This window comes from Trachurus japonicus, chromosome 17, assembly GCF_045865225.1.
Source record: "Trachurus japonicus isolate A0001 chromosome 17, Traja_1.0".
Lineage (NCBI taxonomy): Eukaryota > Metazoa > Chordata > Actinopteri > Carangiformes > Carangidae > Trachurus > Trachurus japonicus.
The window spans coordinates 17224996-17243029 of NC_140923.1; the positions used below are offsets into that span (position 1 = coordinate 17224996).

Below are 18034 nucleotides of genomic sequence, written 5' to 3' on the forward strand. Positions count from 1 at the left end.
TTTAAAGTTCTCGTCCTTCAAGTACTCGTTGAAAAATTAAGAAAACAGAAAACATCAAATTAGTGTCTGTTGTGAAAAGCTCATAGTCACAAAGCAAAAAAAAAAAAAAGAAGAAATACCTTCAACACAGTATTTTTGTTTCAATGACCACTCATATGCTCTCTCTATAGCAAAACATGTCATCATTTCAGTATCTTCTTGCATTCAATTTTTAATATCCAGGGAGAAGCAAGTGCAAGTCACCATGCTTTAAAAATATCTGAAAAGTATCTTTCTTTTTTTCTTCATGCTGTAACTTTCTTTGTCCAGGTTGTCAAGCTTTGGAGGTGATGACCCCAGTGTTGTCAAACTTTGGCATTATAGCAAATAATCCTCAGTGTAAATGGAAGCAGTTTTCTGGATCCTAACACATATTTTGATCAGAGTGTGTTTGCTTGTGTAAAATTATCCTTGAATCTCCACCCATAGACTTCGCTGCCTGCTTTCAAATCTTCTTTGATAGTCTAAAGAAGTACTCTCAGAGGATGGGTCGGCTCTCCATTGCCTCATACATCTGTCAATGAGAAACTCTGCATGATGATTAAACGCTCGTCCGTGATGCTTCTTCAGAAACGACACACAGAGACATGAAGCAGCGACGCAGCTCAGGGTTGTTACGTATGTATGGTTCGGAAAAGAAAACGCCCACTTCCGCTGTGACCTTGTCGGGTTGTGTGCGTTGTTGTGTGGACGCATATGTTTGTGACGCAATGTGCTGTGAAGAAACTAATCAAATAGTTTCTCTTCAATCTCGGAGACAGCAGAGAAAATGTGTCCTTGACCTGAACTAAACTTCAGCGGGAGCACAAACTTACACACGGCAACTGCACATCGGCGCACTCATTATTTTTCCACTGCTCTGACAGTAGTAGGCAGTAACGTGGCGTGACAGCGTAGTGCGAATATTATGTAACGAACATGACACCGAGGACACAGTGGAGTTGCAGGATTCAATTCTTCACTGTCTCCTGTGTGATGTATGTAATCCGGAGCCGACACGTTCGGCAGCCACCTCCACAGAAACACAGCAGGTGGGTGGCTGCTGTGAAATTCCCCACTGTGGGGGGTCCTTTTTAGGGGGGAGTGAAAGAAAGAAAAGTGAAAATGACTGGGAGCTGCAGATGAAGGGAGTGGGTCAGTGGTGGAAAGTTCCCATGGACAAAGGTAATATACATGCACATACAGTATACTGAATTTCTATATATGACATACATACAAAATAAAAGGCTATTCAGAAAATATGCATGGGACCGATTAGAAATTAAAATTATTTCATATATATGGAAATTGACTTTTATATATGAAGCCCATACAAATATGTATGTTCATGCATGTGAGATTATATTGTAGGAATTGTGTGGCACACTCGTTTTTGTTATGTTATAAAAACTGCTAGAAAAAAAATCAATTCTGCCACTGACTGTATAATCTGGATTCAAATAATACACAAGAGATTGGCAAAAAATAGTGCAGCAAGAAGCCGAATCTATAGCTTCACTGCTGGTTCTGTACATTAAGAACACTGAACATGGATGGCTTTTATTGTGAAGGGAACTGTTTATACTTGTTCGGACTCAAATCGTATCAGTTGAATTTTTAAATAAAGCAGCAGTTTTATTCCATTTGAACTCTGGCACACACACACACACACACACACACAGGCCGCTACAGTCACACTCTCGGAGTGAATCCATTAAGCGGAGGAGCCTACTTCACTAATAGAAGCACCTTGTCCATTTGAAAAGCTCCTAATTTTGTGAAATAGAGTGAAGCGTCCTGCACTTCTCTCTCCTGAGAAAAATATCTTCCTGCTCAAATGATCTACCATGAAAACTTTCATTTGCAGCCTAAGGCAGAGGAGGACTCTGTGTGTGTGTGAATTTGAGAACATTATCATTGCAGCCTGGACAGTTGTCTGGACACACACACACACAAAACACGGACCATGGACCTATTCGATTGGATTAATAAAGAATTTCTCCAGCTCTCTTCTCTTGTTCCCACCAGTGGAGTTAATTGCATTAGAGCTATGGAGTGGAGGAGAACTGGGAGCTAAGTCCAATGTCCTGCCTCAGTTCACTTTTCCTGCAGAAATGAGATGGGAGAGGAGGAGGAGGAGGAGGAGGAGGAGGAGGAAGAGGAGGACGAGGAGGAGGAGTAGGCGGTGTGTGGATGGTTTGAAAGATGCAGAACAGAGAGAAAGTAATAGAGAAGTGAGGCATGTGGGTGTGAACAGGGGACAGGAGGGATATTTTTCTCTCAGTACAGGAACACATCTGGCTGCAGCCAGAGTGAAACACCTCCAACTTTCTGCTGCTTATCATATTTTTCACACATAAAGCTGAAGGAAGGAAACTTTTCAAACTGGACTGTTTCATAAAAGCCATGAAAATGAGAGGAATTACATCATCTTATGTCTGAGATGTGACCTGAAAGCCAATAAACACTAATCTAATATCAGAAATGTGGAGAATAGAACGGAGTTAAAATAATATATTTAAGTAATCTTATGCTCTCTTGCATGAATAAAGGGCAATCAAGGGTTATTTTATGGCTGGGTCAGTTTCCCAGAAATTTTCTTTTTCATTTCACAAAAAAATAGCTGCCATTTAGTTTTGAATTACAAGGATATTTCCAACATAGGTTTAGACAATTTGGTCCTAATTATAAGGAAGATGGAGGCCATGGAGGTTGCTATGGCTACTGAGTACCAATTCATTATATTCAGGTTTAAAAAAATAAAAATAAAAAAATCAGCAGGACTGAAAAGTAGCTGCTGATAAACAGGCGGCCATGTTCATCTGAGTTTCCCTGAAAGACTAACAACAGAAACCCAACCTGTGAGAGCCACCAAATCAAACTAACATGGTGAAAAGATGTTATTATAAAAGAATAAAAACAATAAAAAGACAAATAAAAAAAGACAAAATCATCTTAAAAACATAGTTAAATTGAATTAAAAGGAAAGAGTCAACAGGCAGTTGGTGAATAAACGAAAAAGAAAAAATGAGCTCCCTTCAGTCCTGCATGTTCAATTGTTATCATAATAACAAAATGTTGTGAGCACACATTATTATTCGGCCTCCATATTGTTACTGAGGTTTTCAAGTGAGTCATGAGTTAGGCAGCGTTAGCAACCACTGCATCACACTAAATAACATATTGGTATAAAATTATTGATTATCGCAGGTTAAGATAAGCCTCAGGTTGATACCACGATTTACAAACAAATATACAAAGGTTGGTTCACTTCTGTTACCAGCGGCTGCTGACTCTGCCCGTCCTGTTGACCACACCGTGTCTCATCCCTCCACTTCCTCTTTCACCTCTCCTCCATTCCCTGCTCTTGCTTCTCATTTCCGTGAGCATATTTTCTTTTTACTATCCCTCCCTCTTTCTCTCTCTCGCTATCTCTACCACCAATTGCTATTTCTATCAGTGCATCGACCCTCATTATACTTGGTGGGTGGGTTTGTCTGTTGTTTTTGAAGATGTGGCCTTCACAGGGAGGGAGGTGTCACATGCTGTAACATTACACGTCATGGATCGCTGCTCAGGTTACATGGAGTTGCAGTAGAAATTTAAGGATCCCACAGAGCATTGAATGTGAATCTGATGTCCTATTTCTCTGTTACACATGTATATTGACCTCAGAGAATAAATGTAATTTCATAAAATATTAAAGTGGCATCATATAAAAGTTGTTTGTGTTTTCTGCCACTGATTTAAGACTTGATGTTCGGTCACCTAAAGTCATGGAGTCCACTCTTTGTCACGGTGGTATCTCCAGTGTAATATATTCCCTCCCTCCATTGGCATACCACATCGGAAAGATAAAATCCAACACAATATAAACCCAATTCTGACCCTGAATTAATACAGACTATCAGGAGGTCTACATTAAGGCCACCAATTTTAATCAAGAAGTCACACTTTGTCTAACAGGGTTAATGAGCTCTAAATACTAAAATGCCCACAAGTCTTTGCTCCTATACTGGGATGGAGTCAAATCCAGTCAAAGCCACAAATCTGAGTTGCAGTGAATTAAAACGCTTTGTCGTTGAATTTGTAAACTACACGATACACCAGAGCTGATGAATTGCCTCTAAATTGATGCAGTTTCCAAAAGTCAATTGATTTAATCGGCGTGTTGTTTTGTCAGCTTTCTTACTGTAGCAGTGTAATCTTTTGCCTCTGCCCACATGGTGCACTTAAAATAATTTAAAACTCTGTATTCGGAGCTTCATTGGCAAATTCATGTTTGATGTCATTAGTTAACATCTCACCGCACTTGCTTAGGCTTGGACTTTTGGACTTTTACAGAAACCAGTTTGATTCCAGCTGAGGCGGCTTTACTCTCTCTCTTTCCTACATGCTTCAATTATGTCAAACTATAATGCTCAGTGTTCCACAATAGCAACTAAAAGTGTTTTATACTGTGATAAAATGGTCAAGAAATAGGTTATAACAAGACCAAACTGTAAGCTCAGCTACACAAAACCGTCTCAAGTCATCACAGGCTGGTTGTTCCACACTTTATCACTTTATCTTCGGATTAAACTGTGTAGATTTTTAGGAGACTGTCATGTGACCTCAGGAACCTGCTTGGTTAAGAAACATATTCTGAGGCCAGAGCTTTAAGTGCTTCATAGACCAGGAGCAAACTCTTTAAAATCTATTCTGCAATCACCAGGGAGCCAGTGGAGAGATGTGATATGATTTTTTCTTTCAGGATTGGAGACTTTCTGAAACCTGACGGACATAGAAAGCATTGAATTTTCACATTATCCACATTCATGCTGCTCTTTGTGCTGCTGCTGCTGCTTCCCTTTGTCACTACATCTTCACCCCACATTGATTCAGCTCCAGTGTGAAGGAGGAGCTCACTATACTGTGTCATGCTGACTTCTGCTCCATGACTGTCACATTTAAAGTATTATATCACATGGAGAATTGCGCCTTCTTGCTCTGTTTACCCAGGGAGACGTGTCCTTCCTGCCAAACCTTGTGTGTGCTACTTTTATTTGTCCAGAGAGCATTAGAAAGACTTGAACAACAGATATAAGTGAATAAATAAAATTAAAAGGTTAAATCAGAGGAGAGTGAACTGGAATTCCCTTGAGTGCATAAACCCTGTCTCTTGGTAATGTAAAGGTAATTAAATCAAATTGTAAATTTGGTTCAGAGCAGAGAAATGTTGTTTAACCTTGAGTTATTCAAAGAAAAACTGCCAACGGTAGCACTCCGGTGACACAAGTGTATGGCGTGTCAACACAGGAATGTGTTTTCACCCACACACAGGACAAAAGAACATGCACTGATATTAATTCTATTAATAAACTGCGCAGGTTGTGTATTCGTCTCATGTTTGTATTATCTATGCATGAAAACCATCTGTATTCCTGCACACTCTCTCTCCGTACTAGAGGCTTTCATGGGTCCAAAAAGTTGGAAACTAATGCAGGTGCACGCATGAATTACTTTTTTTTTTTTTTTTTTTAAAGAGACCTGATTCAAAAGCGATTAAAGCACAGTCACACCTGATCCAACTACCCCTGAGGATAATTATACCTGAACTAAAATGTGGTCGACCCAACAGACCCCAACACCTACAGCAGCAGCGACGTGATGCAGCGCTGGTTAATGAGCTGTCGTGGTCAAAGAGAGCAGCATTATGATAATAACACGGTCATTAGAGAAGTAATGTTAAGTCAAAGTAACTGAAAAAAAAAAATGCATGTGCTTGAAATATGAAAATCCTGTTTTACCTTCTGCACCATTAACAAAGAAAAGGCAGATAAAAAGAAAATCATTTCCTCATCTGTGAGTGAAATCTTTAAAGCTTGTTTTAGTCGGCCTCTGCTGATCCATTTGGATTCAAGTGGGTTCAAGCACCAGTGAAGACATCGACGGAGTCAAAAGACGAGATTTAAAACACTCGACAGTGACCCGACCCTGAGGGCGAAGACTTCTCTAACCTGGGAGTGGGGTTGAACCGAGGGGGCAGTTGTCGGTCTGAGAAGTGAAGCTCACTTCCGCGTTCAAAAAACTGCAATCCCCCCGGCTTCCTCTGGGGGCTGGTGTCAGAAGGGAGCATTCCCCATAGACCTCCATGTTAAAATCGCCGATTTTACATCCTCAATAAACATGTTAAAAGCCTGGTGTCAGAACGTTTTTTGTCTCAATCGATAGTTTCTACCCCCGCACACACTCTGAGGGGGGTGAATTTTTTTTAAACTCTACTGTTTTACTGTTATTAGGTTAAAACTCTGGCCAATTAGGGCGCGGAAACGTTGAGTGACAGGTCCGAGCAGCTCCGTGGACAGCTGCTTCGGGGCCAGTGGGCGGGTTCTCGGCCGGCCAATCCAACACGGCGCTGTTCAGGCCGCCATATTTGAGTCACAAAAACGACTCCCCAAAACCAATGGGTGACGTCACGGGTGCTACGTCCATTCTTTTTACAGTCTATGGGTTGAACCCATCAGAGGCTTGTTGAGCCCAAAATATCATACACCACTGTCGAGGCTGAGGAAGAAAAACCTTCCTCTCTCTTCCTCTCCCTTCTGTGCTATCCACCAACGTTTTAGACAGGGGTGCAGGGTTGGGCAATTTGGCACTGGCAGCTGTGGATACAACGTGGCACGCTTGCTCGTCGCCTACAGGCTCGAGGCTGCACTGACCGGCAGGAGCAGCTTGTTCCCCCGGGCTGGCGTTAAGCTAGCAGGGACCCATTTCAGGCAGCGGCCACGCCATGGTCCGTGGCGTCAAAACCAGCAGAGAAAAGGAAATTGCCGGAGGGAAGCAAGAGAGGGAGATCGGCAAAGAGAGGCCGAGGGAAAAGGGTGTTAGAGAGGAAGGGAGTGCGAGAGAGCAATTTGGTGATTTAAGTTGATGCTTCTTTTTCTGTCTGTAGGAATGAGCAGACGGAGGTTCAGCGTTGGGCTCAGTCAGACTTTAACTGGACACCAGCCTGCTTGCAGGAGTCAAACCTCTGCTATCTTTAAACATCACAGGAAAAACAATGGGCAGATTTCATGGGAGCCGGTCTCTATACTGCTGCTCTTTAATCTCTCCACCCCTGTATCGCTCTCCTCTAAACATTTTACTGAGTCCTGAGAGACTGAGCCTGCTCGCCTGTTAGTTCACTCAACTGGAGACTGTGTCCTCCTCCCCTCTGCTCGCTGCTACAGTCTGAATTGTTGGGAGTCTTTCAGCTTCAGATTACACACACACACACACACACACACAAAAAAAAAATGATGCCTGAAAATGCCTCCAAATATAAAATAATAATTCTCGATTGATCCCTGCAAGGAAAACCTTTGTTTGTTTGCCTGCAGCTGTAGAACTGGACACAGTATAAAACCTCTATATTCAGATTAATCAAAAGTATATGGAGAAATATATGGTATTTTTTGTACAGTCATGCAATGCTAGCGACCCTGTGAGGCTATAAAAAGGCACAGCATTGCTATGAGCGATGAGCTAAGTGATAATGTCAGCATGCCCGCGCTCGCAGCTAATATTCACCATCATCACTTGGCTTGTTAGCACGTAATCATTAGCTATGGGGCACTAAACACAAAAGGCTATAGGGACTGTCACTGCAAATCTCTGCAGGTTAAGTACTACAGTAAGTACCTGATGAGTGTGATGTACAGGAAGTCATTGGATGTCTGTACCAAACTTCATGGGAATCAATCCAGACAGACTAACCCAGCCACCACCACACGCCACAGGAGGCCATTCCTAATTTAAAGACTGGCTTGGGAGTCGGGACTTAAAGGGATAGTTCAACATTTTGGCAAATTGGCCCATTGCCATAATCGCTATAGTCATAGCAGTAGGTTCATTACCTTTAATTGTAGGTGTAAGCTATTTTCAGTACGGCGGAGCGCAGCAGCTGGCTGCTCAGAGCTACGCTATGGAGGCTAACGGAATTTCTTGGTTTCCCTCATTAAACTCATCAAATTCAACATCCCAAAACTCCACAGCGCTTTTGTAGACAAGTTGTGACCTGCACAACCACCACGCTATGAGATAATGACGGAACGATACGAAACGCAGCCGTTTTCGAGGTAAATTCATACAAAACCGCTGATGCGCGTTGCGTTCAGGGACAGTTTTTCAGCAAGCAGTCTCCGTATTTACCCTGTATTTACCTCGAAAACGGCTCCGTTTCGTATCGTTCCGTCACTGTCCCATAATTTCTATACTCATTCATATTGTGTTTGATATGTGCAAGTGCAATAATATGCTATTTCAAAACTCATATCCTTACATAATTTTTTATATTTTATATGAATAGATTTTCTTGCAGCACTGGGACTGTGGTGCAAGAACAACCTCATCCTCAACATCAGGAAAACCAAGGAGATGGTCATGGACTTCCTGAGGTCTGGCACTGCACTGTCAACTCTCTATACATCGAGGGCACAGCTGTGGAGACAGTTCCCAACTTTAAATACCTCAGGGTACACCTCTCTAACACCCTCACCTGGCAAGACAAAACCTGGAGCTTCATCAAAAAAAGCTAAAAAAAAAAAAAAAAGAAAAGCTAAAAAAAATAGGCAGGATTAAACTCCATCATCCTCAGCTCCTTCTACATATCTGTGGTGGAGAGCACACTGTCCTTCTGCATCACGGTGTGGTGTTGGAGCTGCACAGTGGCAGAGAAGCAGGCGCTGCAGAGAGTGGTTAAGTCTGCTCAGAGGACCAATCGGATGCAGTTTTACCAGCCCTCTCAGACGTCGACACCAACCAATGCAGAGACAGAGCGACCTGCATCGTGGGAGACTCCACCTGCCCTGCACATGGACTGTCTTCCCTTCCAGCTTCGTCCCGGATGCTGCGAGACTGTTAAACCACTTCACACTGCCACATCTCTGAATTTACATCTAGCACTCGCTGATAAATCTAATATATCTTTTTATTCACTTTTATCCACCTCTTTTAGTAGTGTAGTATGTTAGTTATCATTTTTTGTCAATGTAGTGCTAAGACCTGAGTACTGCATCTCGTTCTTCATCTTTCATGGTGTGAATCATTCTATCTATCTATCTATCTATCTATCTATCTATCTATCTATCTATCTATCTATCTATCTATCTATCTATCTATCTATCTATCTATCTATCTATCTATCTATCTATCTATCTATCTATCTATCTATCTATCTATCTATTACCCTAACCCTCTATCTATGGACATTTTTATATTGATTTATGTCTTTATCAAGCTCACAGTGATGCTAGAAATCAGGGGATCACCAGAATGATTAGCATTCATTCTGTGGGAATCGTGAAAGTTACAGTAACTTTCACCTGTTGGTGAAACCAGAGACTATAGTAAGTCAGAGGATCAGAAATGTCAGTTGGGGGGGCGCTGCTGCGGTGGCTCATCTGATCTGGTAGAAGAGCATGTATACCATGTCGGCTGTGGCCCTTTGCTGGGTGTTATCCCCCAGCGGCGGATCCACTTCCTGAGGGTGCTCAGGAGGAATAACCTGGAGAGCAAGCTGCTGGAGACCTTTTACAGAGCCTGCATCGAGAGCCTCCTGACCTACTGCATCTCAGTGTGGTATGCAAGCTGCACTGAGGCAGACAAGAAGAGGCTACAGAGGGTGGTCAAAACTGCACAGAGGATCATCGGCCACCCTCTGCCCCCCCTGGACTCCATCTACACCTCCCGCTGCTCAAACAGAGCCAGAAACATTGTTCGGGACAGTTTTCACCCAGGCCATCACCTGTTCACCCTGCTTCCCTCTGGACGGCGCTACAGGTGCATCAAGTCCAGAACAAACAGACTGAAAAATAGTTTTTATCCCAAAGCCATCACAATACTGAACGGAAACAGTGACTGACAACATATCATTACTCTCACACACACACACACATACATACACAATAGTTATTTATTACTTATTTATTGCTAATACCTATCTTATTTATCTTTTTATACTGTCTTTTTATAACTGAATGTCGACATTGGTTGCTGCTATTGTTATTGTTATTGTTATTGCTTGTCTGTCTTTTTATGTGATGGCACTTTAAGGTTTTAGCTTTTAATTTCGTTGTACTGCTGTACAATGACAAATAAATTCTGATTCTGATTCTCTGATTCTGATTCTCTCTACTGTCTCAAATTGTATTTATTTAGCACATTTAAAAACAACCTCATTGTGCTGCACAACTTAAATGCAATCCAGTGCTAGCAATATAAATAACAGTAGAATGAACAATATAAATTACGGTCCTATCCCAAAATAACATATCTGGGGTTAATGGACGTCTTCCATCCAAAAGTTGTTGAGACATTTCAGTCTGGATACAGGGAGCGGTGATTAAATGACAAGATTTTACATGAGAAAAGTGGGTAGGAGAGTGTTTTGCCTGCTTTGATAACCTCAGATACATCCACACAGGGTCTTCTTCCAGCAGCTCGGCCAAGTTTGTTTTCAAGGGCATTTCCCTTTAGATTGCTACATGAAAGGCTTAAAAAGAAGCCAGCCCTGAAAAGCGAAGGTGAAAAGCAGGAGGCGGGGGGGTTGTGAGACGTTGAGTGGAGCAATACACAACCTTCATGCTGAGCTCTATTTGCTTGTTTCTGCCAGTGCTTTCATTTTTTATTTTTTTTTCTCTTAAATTTATTATAAGATTGACTTTGGGAATTTCACAGTCTCACTGCACAATTTCGCTGCACAGCCCTTTACAAGTGGATGTATCTCCAGGTATGTCGTTTGATTGCGCCGCTAGGGAAATAAATGAACAAGTTGTATAAACGCATATAAAGAAATAAGATAAAGCCTACGCCATATGTAGAGTGACATTTATAGTCATCTCTCTGCTGTATTCTGTCTCTACCACTGAGATTTTATAGCTGTCCATATATTTCTGAAGCAAGACAAATCCCTGAGAAATACTGTGTAAGATCTGTGTAGCAATTCAAGTTTTAACTTCAGGTTCTCTCTAAAGCCTCCGAAGATGGTGCATTAAACTGATCACTGTGGCTCATGCCAACTTCTCTCCTCTTGTTACAAAAAAAAAGCTACAGCCAGCAGAAACTTAAATCTGCTGCTACAATAATGCTAAAAGCTGCACGAAGCAATATTTCACCTCAAATGGGAAAATGTGAGTGAAGTTTGTTCCCACGAAACTTCCAACATGCACATCCACCTAATGCTGAGTAACAGGGATGTGTCTACCATGTGCTGCTACTGTTACAATAGTCCAATATTATGCAATAATGTGATAATTAACAGGACTTTTAGCTGTTCTACAGTATGTTCTCCCTGTACCTGCATGGGCTTCCCAAAGATATGCAAGTTCGATTGATTGGTGACTGGATGAATGGATGGACGGACGGACAGGTGGAGGGATGTATAATATTCAGCTCTTGTATATTAAACTAGACCTAAAATTGGCTAAATTCTAAATACAGCTTTTGAATTTAATTGTTTTCCATTATATCGAATTATTGGATGTAATGTTGACATGAGTCAAATTTACACCTTGACAATCTAACACTCACTGCCTGACTGTGGGTTTTACAAGTTTCCAGCTCGCTCCATTGAACAGACAGCAGTAGAGTGCCGTCTGCTTGGATTCACAACTCATGTTGGAAAAAAAAAGAAAAGAAAAAAAGTATCAAACTGTCCAAAGAAACTTCTCAGACTCAAACTCCTGCAGCAGAGCCAACTTCTCCACTGTCACAATCTGTATTTTCAATATGTTGCCAACTCTCTCGCACAGTCAGCTGTTCACCTTTGTTGCACCCAAGTATCTTTGCTGATGTTAGTTGGAAAATAAAACTTTTTCGGTTCACTCACTTTCCTTCGACCCAAAACACCGACTGAACGTCTTAGTTTTGAGTGATGTGTTTTTGTTATATTATCGAATTACAGACATTTATTTGTGATGCACATTGGGGATGATGAAATCCTAAAGAAGTGTATAGTTACACTGATTATGAAAGTGTATATCAGAGTTTGACATGCGAGAAAGGCCCCCCCGGATGGTCTCCAGGGAAACACTGCAGGGATTATGTGGCAGGCGTTAAAACCTGTACGGCACCAGGACGCCCCTCTGATATCATTAAAGCTGCTGACCCCAGACAGTCTAGGAAAATGAAGGTAATTCAATTAGCCATTATCCTGCAACTGCCACTTGTGGCCACTGTTCAGCAAAAGTTACATTACATAGTGGTACTTTAATTATTTAAGACTACAAACGGAGGTAGCATAGAGGAGAAACTGTTTACAATTTGCATCTTATCCAAGGAAATACTGTATATAAAAACAAATCATTTAACATGAATATTTCAGCAGGGCATTTTTGTCTCCTCTGAGTTGTACAATTGAAATTTGAAAAGTGAGGCGAATTTGAGTAGCAGGGGTCAATGTCGGAACGTTTTCTTTTTCTTTTCTTCCTTTTTTTTGACTGTGATTTTAATGATGTTCCTGCATGTCACTTCACATTTCATAGCAGCTGAAATTGCTCAGCAGGAGAGCAGAAAATATCTAGAGGGAAATATACAGCATCTAATGGCCTAGTGCAGCTATCATCCAATAAAAAGTTAGAGGTTTAACTTTATCTGTCATCCTTAGGCACATAATTGTGTACGCACACACACGCACACACGCACACACGACTGCTCAGTGAACCAAACAGTATGTAGATCTCTTTTATCGCATCTTGCCAGACGCTGACAAACAGCTGTAATCTCTTGAATACTGTGTCGACAGACGCAGTTTATTCTCAATAAAAAACCCAGCAATTTTCAAATGTCATTTTTATATTATACAGTTTCAGTTTTCTCATGATGGTATTACACCGAGAGGAGAAAGATAAGCTTCACAGTGTGAGAGTGACAGCAGGACACAGATGCAGAAAAAGAAAATAACAGAAAGAGATATAAAGAAGAAGAAGAATAGAGATGTAATAAAGATGGAGGTCATATTTTTGTCCTGCTGTGTGGGTGTGTGTAACTGTGTGTGTGTTCATACATAATTAGTGCTGAAGCCTCGATCTCTGAAAGCAAATGGATCTGTTTATGTAACTGAAATTTATTTGCTTTTGAAGCTAATTTGACACTAAAACATACTTATTTATTCAATAATGAACATCTTACTGCCACCTTAAATCAGAGGGTCTAAATACGCAGGTAAACACTGTTTACTCACTTAAAGTTTCCATACAACCACTTCAAAATACCCGAGTACGTATAATATAGTTTTGTGACAGAAGTTGCACTTCAGCAATTTGTTTAAGTTTGTTTTGTGAAAAAACAGATCGGGTGATATGACAGCAAACGTCTCGCCCACAGCACCATCTGATTGGTTACACAGCATGAGTAAGAGCCTATCAGCTCTGAGGGCTGCTGTGTTCACAGATGGGCACAGACTGGACGCAGCACCGGTTAGCGAGCGGAGCTGTGTGTCGAAAGGTGAGATGACAGACGCCTCTTGAGCTGTGATAAACATCACAGTCCTCTACACTGAACTTACAGCAACACCACACTCTGGTATACAATTACAAAAAGAGAAATAGAGAAGCTATTGTCGCTTAAGGCTAAGCTAAAGAGTACACCTCTGCCTTGAATGTTTATTTCATTTCAAATCCAGAGAAGTGAAGATGACATTTCCTACACAAACACTACTACACTGTATTCAACTAAGCAGATATCAGGGAACACATTTAGGTGTTATAAAAGGTTTCATTACCTAAATTCCATAGTAAAATCCTAATTTATTGTATTCCTATTAGGGCTTTCAAAGTTAATGCATTAATGCATGTGATTAATCTAGAAACATTAACGTGTTTAGAAAAATTAATGCACGATTAATCACATCACATGACTTCGGTAGAGCCTGTCTTTGTATACAGTCTGGTCTGTGACTGTGTCTCCACTTGGCTTGTCACCCGTCCATTGAATACGTTAACGTCCGGTATTTGAGGATTGTTTGACAGCCCTAATTCCTATATCACAAAAACAGATAAATTAAACTAATGACCCTCGGCCCTGATAGCGGTTTAACAGATTCAAGCAGTCGTCAGTCATCTTTCTCCTGCTCCTGTCAAACAGATATCCTTCTCCTGGGTTTGATTTCAGCTCACAGTTACATCATTACCGATCTCAAGCAAATCATTTAAATCTGCTTCTCAAGTGCTTCAAATGGTTAATTTATTTGCCTGTCATTCTCCATCTCCAAACACTGATAATAAATCACCCACTCCATGCAGAACTTTCAGCTCAGCGACTTGATTTCACCACATTTCACCGCCACAGTCGCCAGTAGAGGCTGAAATAATGTGCATATTTGTGTGCATGTGCGTGACTGTGAATGTGTGCCTGCGCTGCAGCTGGTGGTCTGACAAGGATTTTATTCCAAACAGACAAGCAAACATAACCCTGACAGATGGTATATTCTGTGTGCTGTGCTGTTTTCGCTGCAAAACGCTATACTCTTCACAAGTCATTTAGTGCAGTTTTAGTTGTTCAAACTTTATTGGCTTCATGAAAAATTAAAAAAGCTTGTGTGGTATACTTCCACACTTACCTATTATAGATGTCGTCGTCCTCCCCTCCCCAGCCCCAGTACTCGTTGGGGAAGCCATTGATTTTCAGGAACTGTTTTTTACTGAGGCCTGAGACTCCTCCGAAGTAGCCGGCGTAGGGCAGCCTGCAGGAGAGGGGGAGAGGAGGGAGAGATGGAAGAGATGAGGAGGGGAGAGGAGGTGAGAGGGGAGAGAAGTTATAAGGGAGCAGCCGACAAGAGGAAATTATATTTCCAAGGATTCAGGGACGGCATTTTAAATGACTGCGTTATTACAAAAGAAATAGAATTGCATGAACAGGCAACAGGTTTCATTTGCAGCCTCAGCTACCTGCTCCACCTCTGTCAGACAGGATTAAATCCCATCAAAAATTTTGCTGTGTTGCTGTTTGGAACAAAGTGATAGAAGTTTGTTTGCTTGTTTTTTTTGTTTTTTTCATCTTTCTTTTTATAGTGCAGAAGATGGCCATTTCCCTTCCCTTTCAGATGAAGTGAAAAACCAGATAAGAAACAATGTTAAACAGCAGAGAAACATATCGACTTTACGCAGCATTTATTGGAAAGTGTTATCAGTCCTAATCATGTGAAGACTGAGCGACTCAAACGTTCACTTAAAGGCTTTTAAAAAGCTGTGTGGTTTTTTGTCTGTCTGAATTTGTTTCGATTCATTTAGGCAGATCTGAGCACAGCAGTTGTCCTCAGGTGTGTACCGAAAACAACCACACACCAAAAATCCTGAGGGGAAACAGTGGCTTCGCTTCGGTCACAAATGAACTGTGCGGCACTTTGTGTGTGATGGTGATCTCTGTGAACTCTGTCTGACCCAACTACAGAGTGTATTTAACAAATTTGACCTCCTAAAGTTTTTTGTACAGTATTTGATACATTTGGGATGTGCTGATGAGCAAAATCAACACACATTAACCGTAAGATGGAGAATGAATCCAGGTCTGACCTGACCTGGCAAAACTTCATATAATTGGGTGAAGAGAACAAGTTCCTTATGACAGGTACAGGTTCACAGGAAATAGTTAAAGGGGAACTTTGCAAGTCTGGTCTCTTTTCCTCTGTGCTGCTAACCCTCCTCTCCTTCATGTGCATTTGTTTTAAATGAAGCCAGTGAGAAATCAATCCATGAAACGGTGGATCACATTATTTATCATATATGATGTAACAATGTGTATATTTGTGTAGTCTTATCTGTCATAAACAAGAGATTACAGGTTACGATGCACGTTTGTGTCTGATCTTACAAGGTTGGTTTTCATGTGGAAGGCAGAGAGCCTCCATTCTCTCTGTAACAAGTTACAAGTCATTTATTTAACCATCACATTAGTCTGAAGCTGTTTAATTAAGGTACCAACGTAGCAGAGTTAAAATCCTGCATAGTTCCTCTTTAATTACAACAAAAACGTTTTCCAGGGTTTTAGTGGAAGACGCGGGCATCCGTGTAAAAGTCCAGTGCAGCTGGTCAGTATACTTGTTAATCTGTGGCCTATGATTTCTGGACATCATCATCAAATGATTCAGTGCATTAAGAGGCGTTCTGCTTTTTCGTATTCAGCTTAAAGAGATGGATCACAGTTTACATTTGAATAGCCTCTTGAAATATTTTAGGCAGTCACATTTTCTTGTCTTGGATTCCTTTTTTTTTTAAGAGGATCATTTATTTGGTTGCCTTTTTAACAGTTAAGTGGATAATCCATATCCATGTACAGTATAATCCACTAATGACACATAAAGTGACCGGGTCTAAACAAGGGCTGCAAACTACTCCCTGTGCTTATACAATAAGCAGACATCAAGCAAACACTCTGCATCCACAAGTATAGAGATAAATTAGTCTCAACAATTGTGAGCGTTTTACATTTCTTCATATTGTTTGGTATTTGTTTGTGAATTTGACAATGCATTTGTGAACAGACAAACTGTACTTTCCATATCTCAATCTTCAGTGACGTGCATAATGTATCTGCCCACTTAGAAGTGTCCAATAATGCTAAATGTTATTACATAAGTGTTTCCATATGTATCGTGCTGTACGGATATTAATGGATGAATTAAAACAAAGAAGCAATTAGATGAGATATTAGAGAAGAGAATAATGTAGAAAAGAGACGAGAGACAATGAGAACAGAGAAGAGTCAGAGAAGAAATAGCAAAATTTACGTAAATTATTATGAGACAGATGCTAAAGAAGAACAATAAAATATTTGGGAAGCATCTGTGTTCGGTTTTATGTTTGCAAATGTACCACTCATATGTGTATATGTGTGTGTGTAGACACTGGACAAAATATGGCTGACAATCTTTAAAAAAAAAAAAGAAAATCTTCTCCTTAAAAGTCATGAGACTGGAGTGGGATGGAAGTCAACTGGGAATGTCATGACAGCTGCCTGGAGACTAACCAGAGGGGGATACATATGTGTGTGTGTGTGTGTGTGTGTGTGTGTGTGTGTGTGCGTGTGTGTGTGTATTCTGTACAGTACGTGTTGTCAAATGTATGACAGCTTCCTGTTGAAAGATGACAAGCAGAAATTAATGAGACCGTATGTTTCTGCACAAGTTCTCCCAGCAACAATATGGTGAGCAGGGTGGTGTGTGTGTGTGTGTGTGTGTGTGCTTGTGTGTGCTTGTGCTTGAAAAAGGACACATGCTAGGGGAGAAAAAGAGAGAGAGAATTCGATATACTGTTTGCGTGTTTTTCTCGAGAACTTTGAAGACTGAGTTTAAATTTTTTATTAAGCCTCGCTGGAAAGAGGATAAACAAAACTCTTATGTAATATCTTCGGCGGTAGTGGCTCCATAAACTCCATATTGCTCTGATTATTTCCTTGGAAAAGAGTGAAATTTATCCATCAAATGCAAACAATAGTGGCTCGGCAGAAATTTAGCAAGCACATGGGCATTAGGAGGAATCAAAAGTGTCCCTAAAAGAATAAAAAAGATATTTTATTTTGTGAAATACTATAATTAATTAAATTTCCTTCTGTTTATTTTTGGTCTTGTGCAAATATTGCACACTGACCTTAGTGTTTCCTATCTCCAGAAATCAAGTCATGTCTCTCTGGTCCTTATATTTTCTCTTCTTAGGCTTCAATCTTGATACCATAAGGTCGATGGTTCGATTACCATCTCCTCCAGTCCACATGTCGAAGTGTCCTTGGGCAAGATACTGACCCCAGAATTTATTGACATGTGAATGTGTGCAAATGGTTAGATACTGTAGAAATGCGCAATACGCAGTAGATAAAAGTGCTGTATGAATGTGACTGTGAATGGGTGAATATGAGTATAGACACTTTGAGTGGATCGTAGGGCCTAGAAAAGCGCTATAAAAATGCAAGTCCATTCATCATTTACAATTTGTCATACCACCGGCAGACAGACAGATGCTGCATCTTTGAAAGACGTGATCTATGAAAGCGTCGTCTTTGTAGT

The 18034-nt window shown here is 40.8% G+C and overlaps 1 protein-coding gene across 1 annotated transcript in view; it reads right to left on the bottom strand.

Annotated features, from left to right (window-relative positions):
• Window positions 1-18034, bottom strand: part of b4galt2 (UDP-Gal:betaGlcNAc beta 1,4- galactosyltransferase, polypeptide 2) — a 184092-nt gene that overhangs the window by 16706 nt on the left and 149352 nt on the right. The window contains exon 6 of the mRNA XM_085804201.1: window positions 14597-14719. Within this exon, the coding sequence (XP_085660327.1) occupies window positions 14597-14719 (123 nt within the window). The remainder of the gene's footprint in view (window positions 1-14596; window positions 14720-18034) is intronic.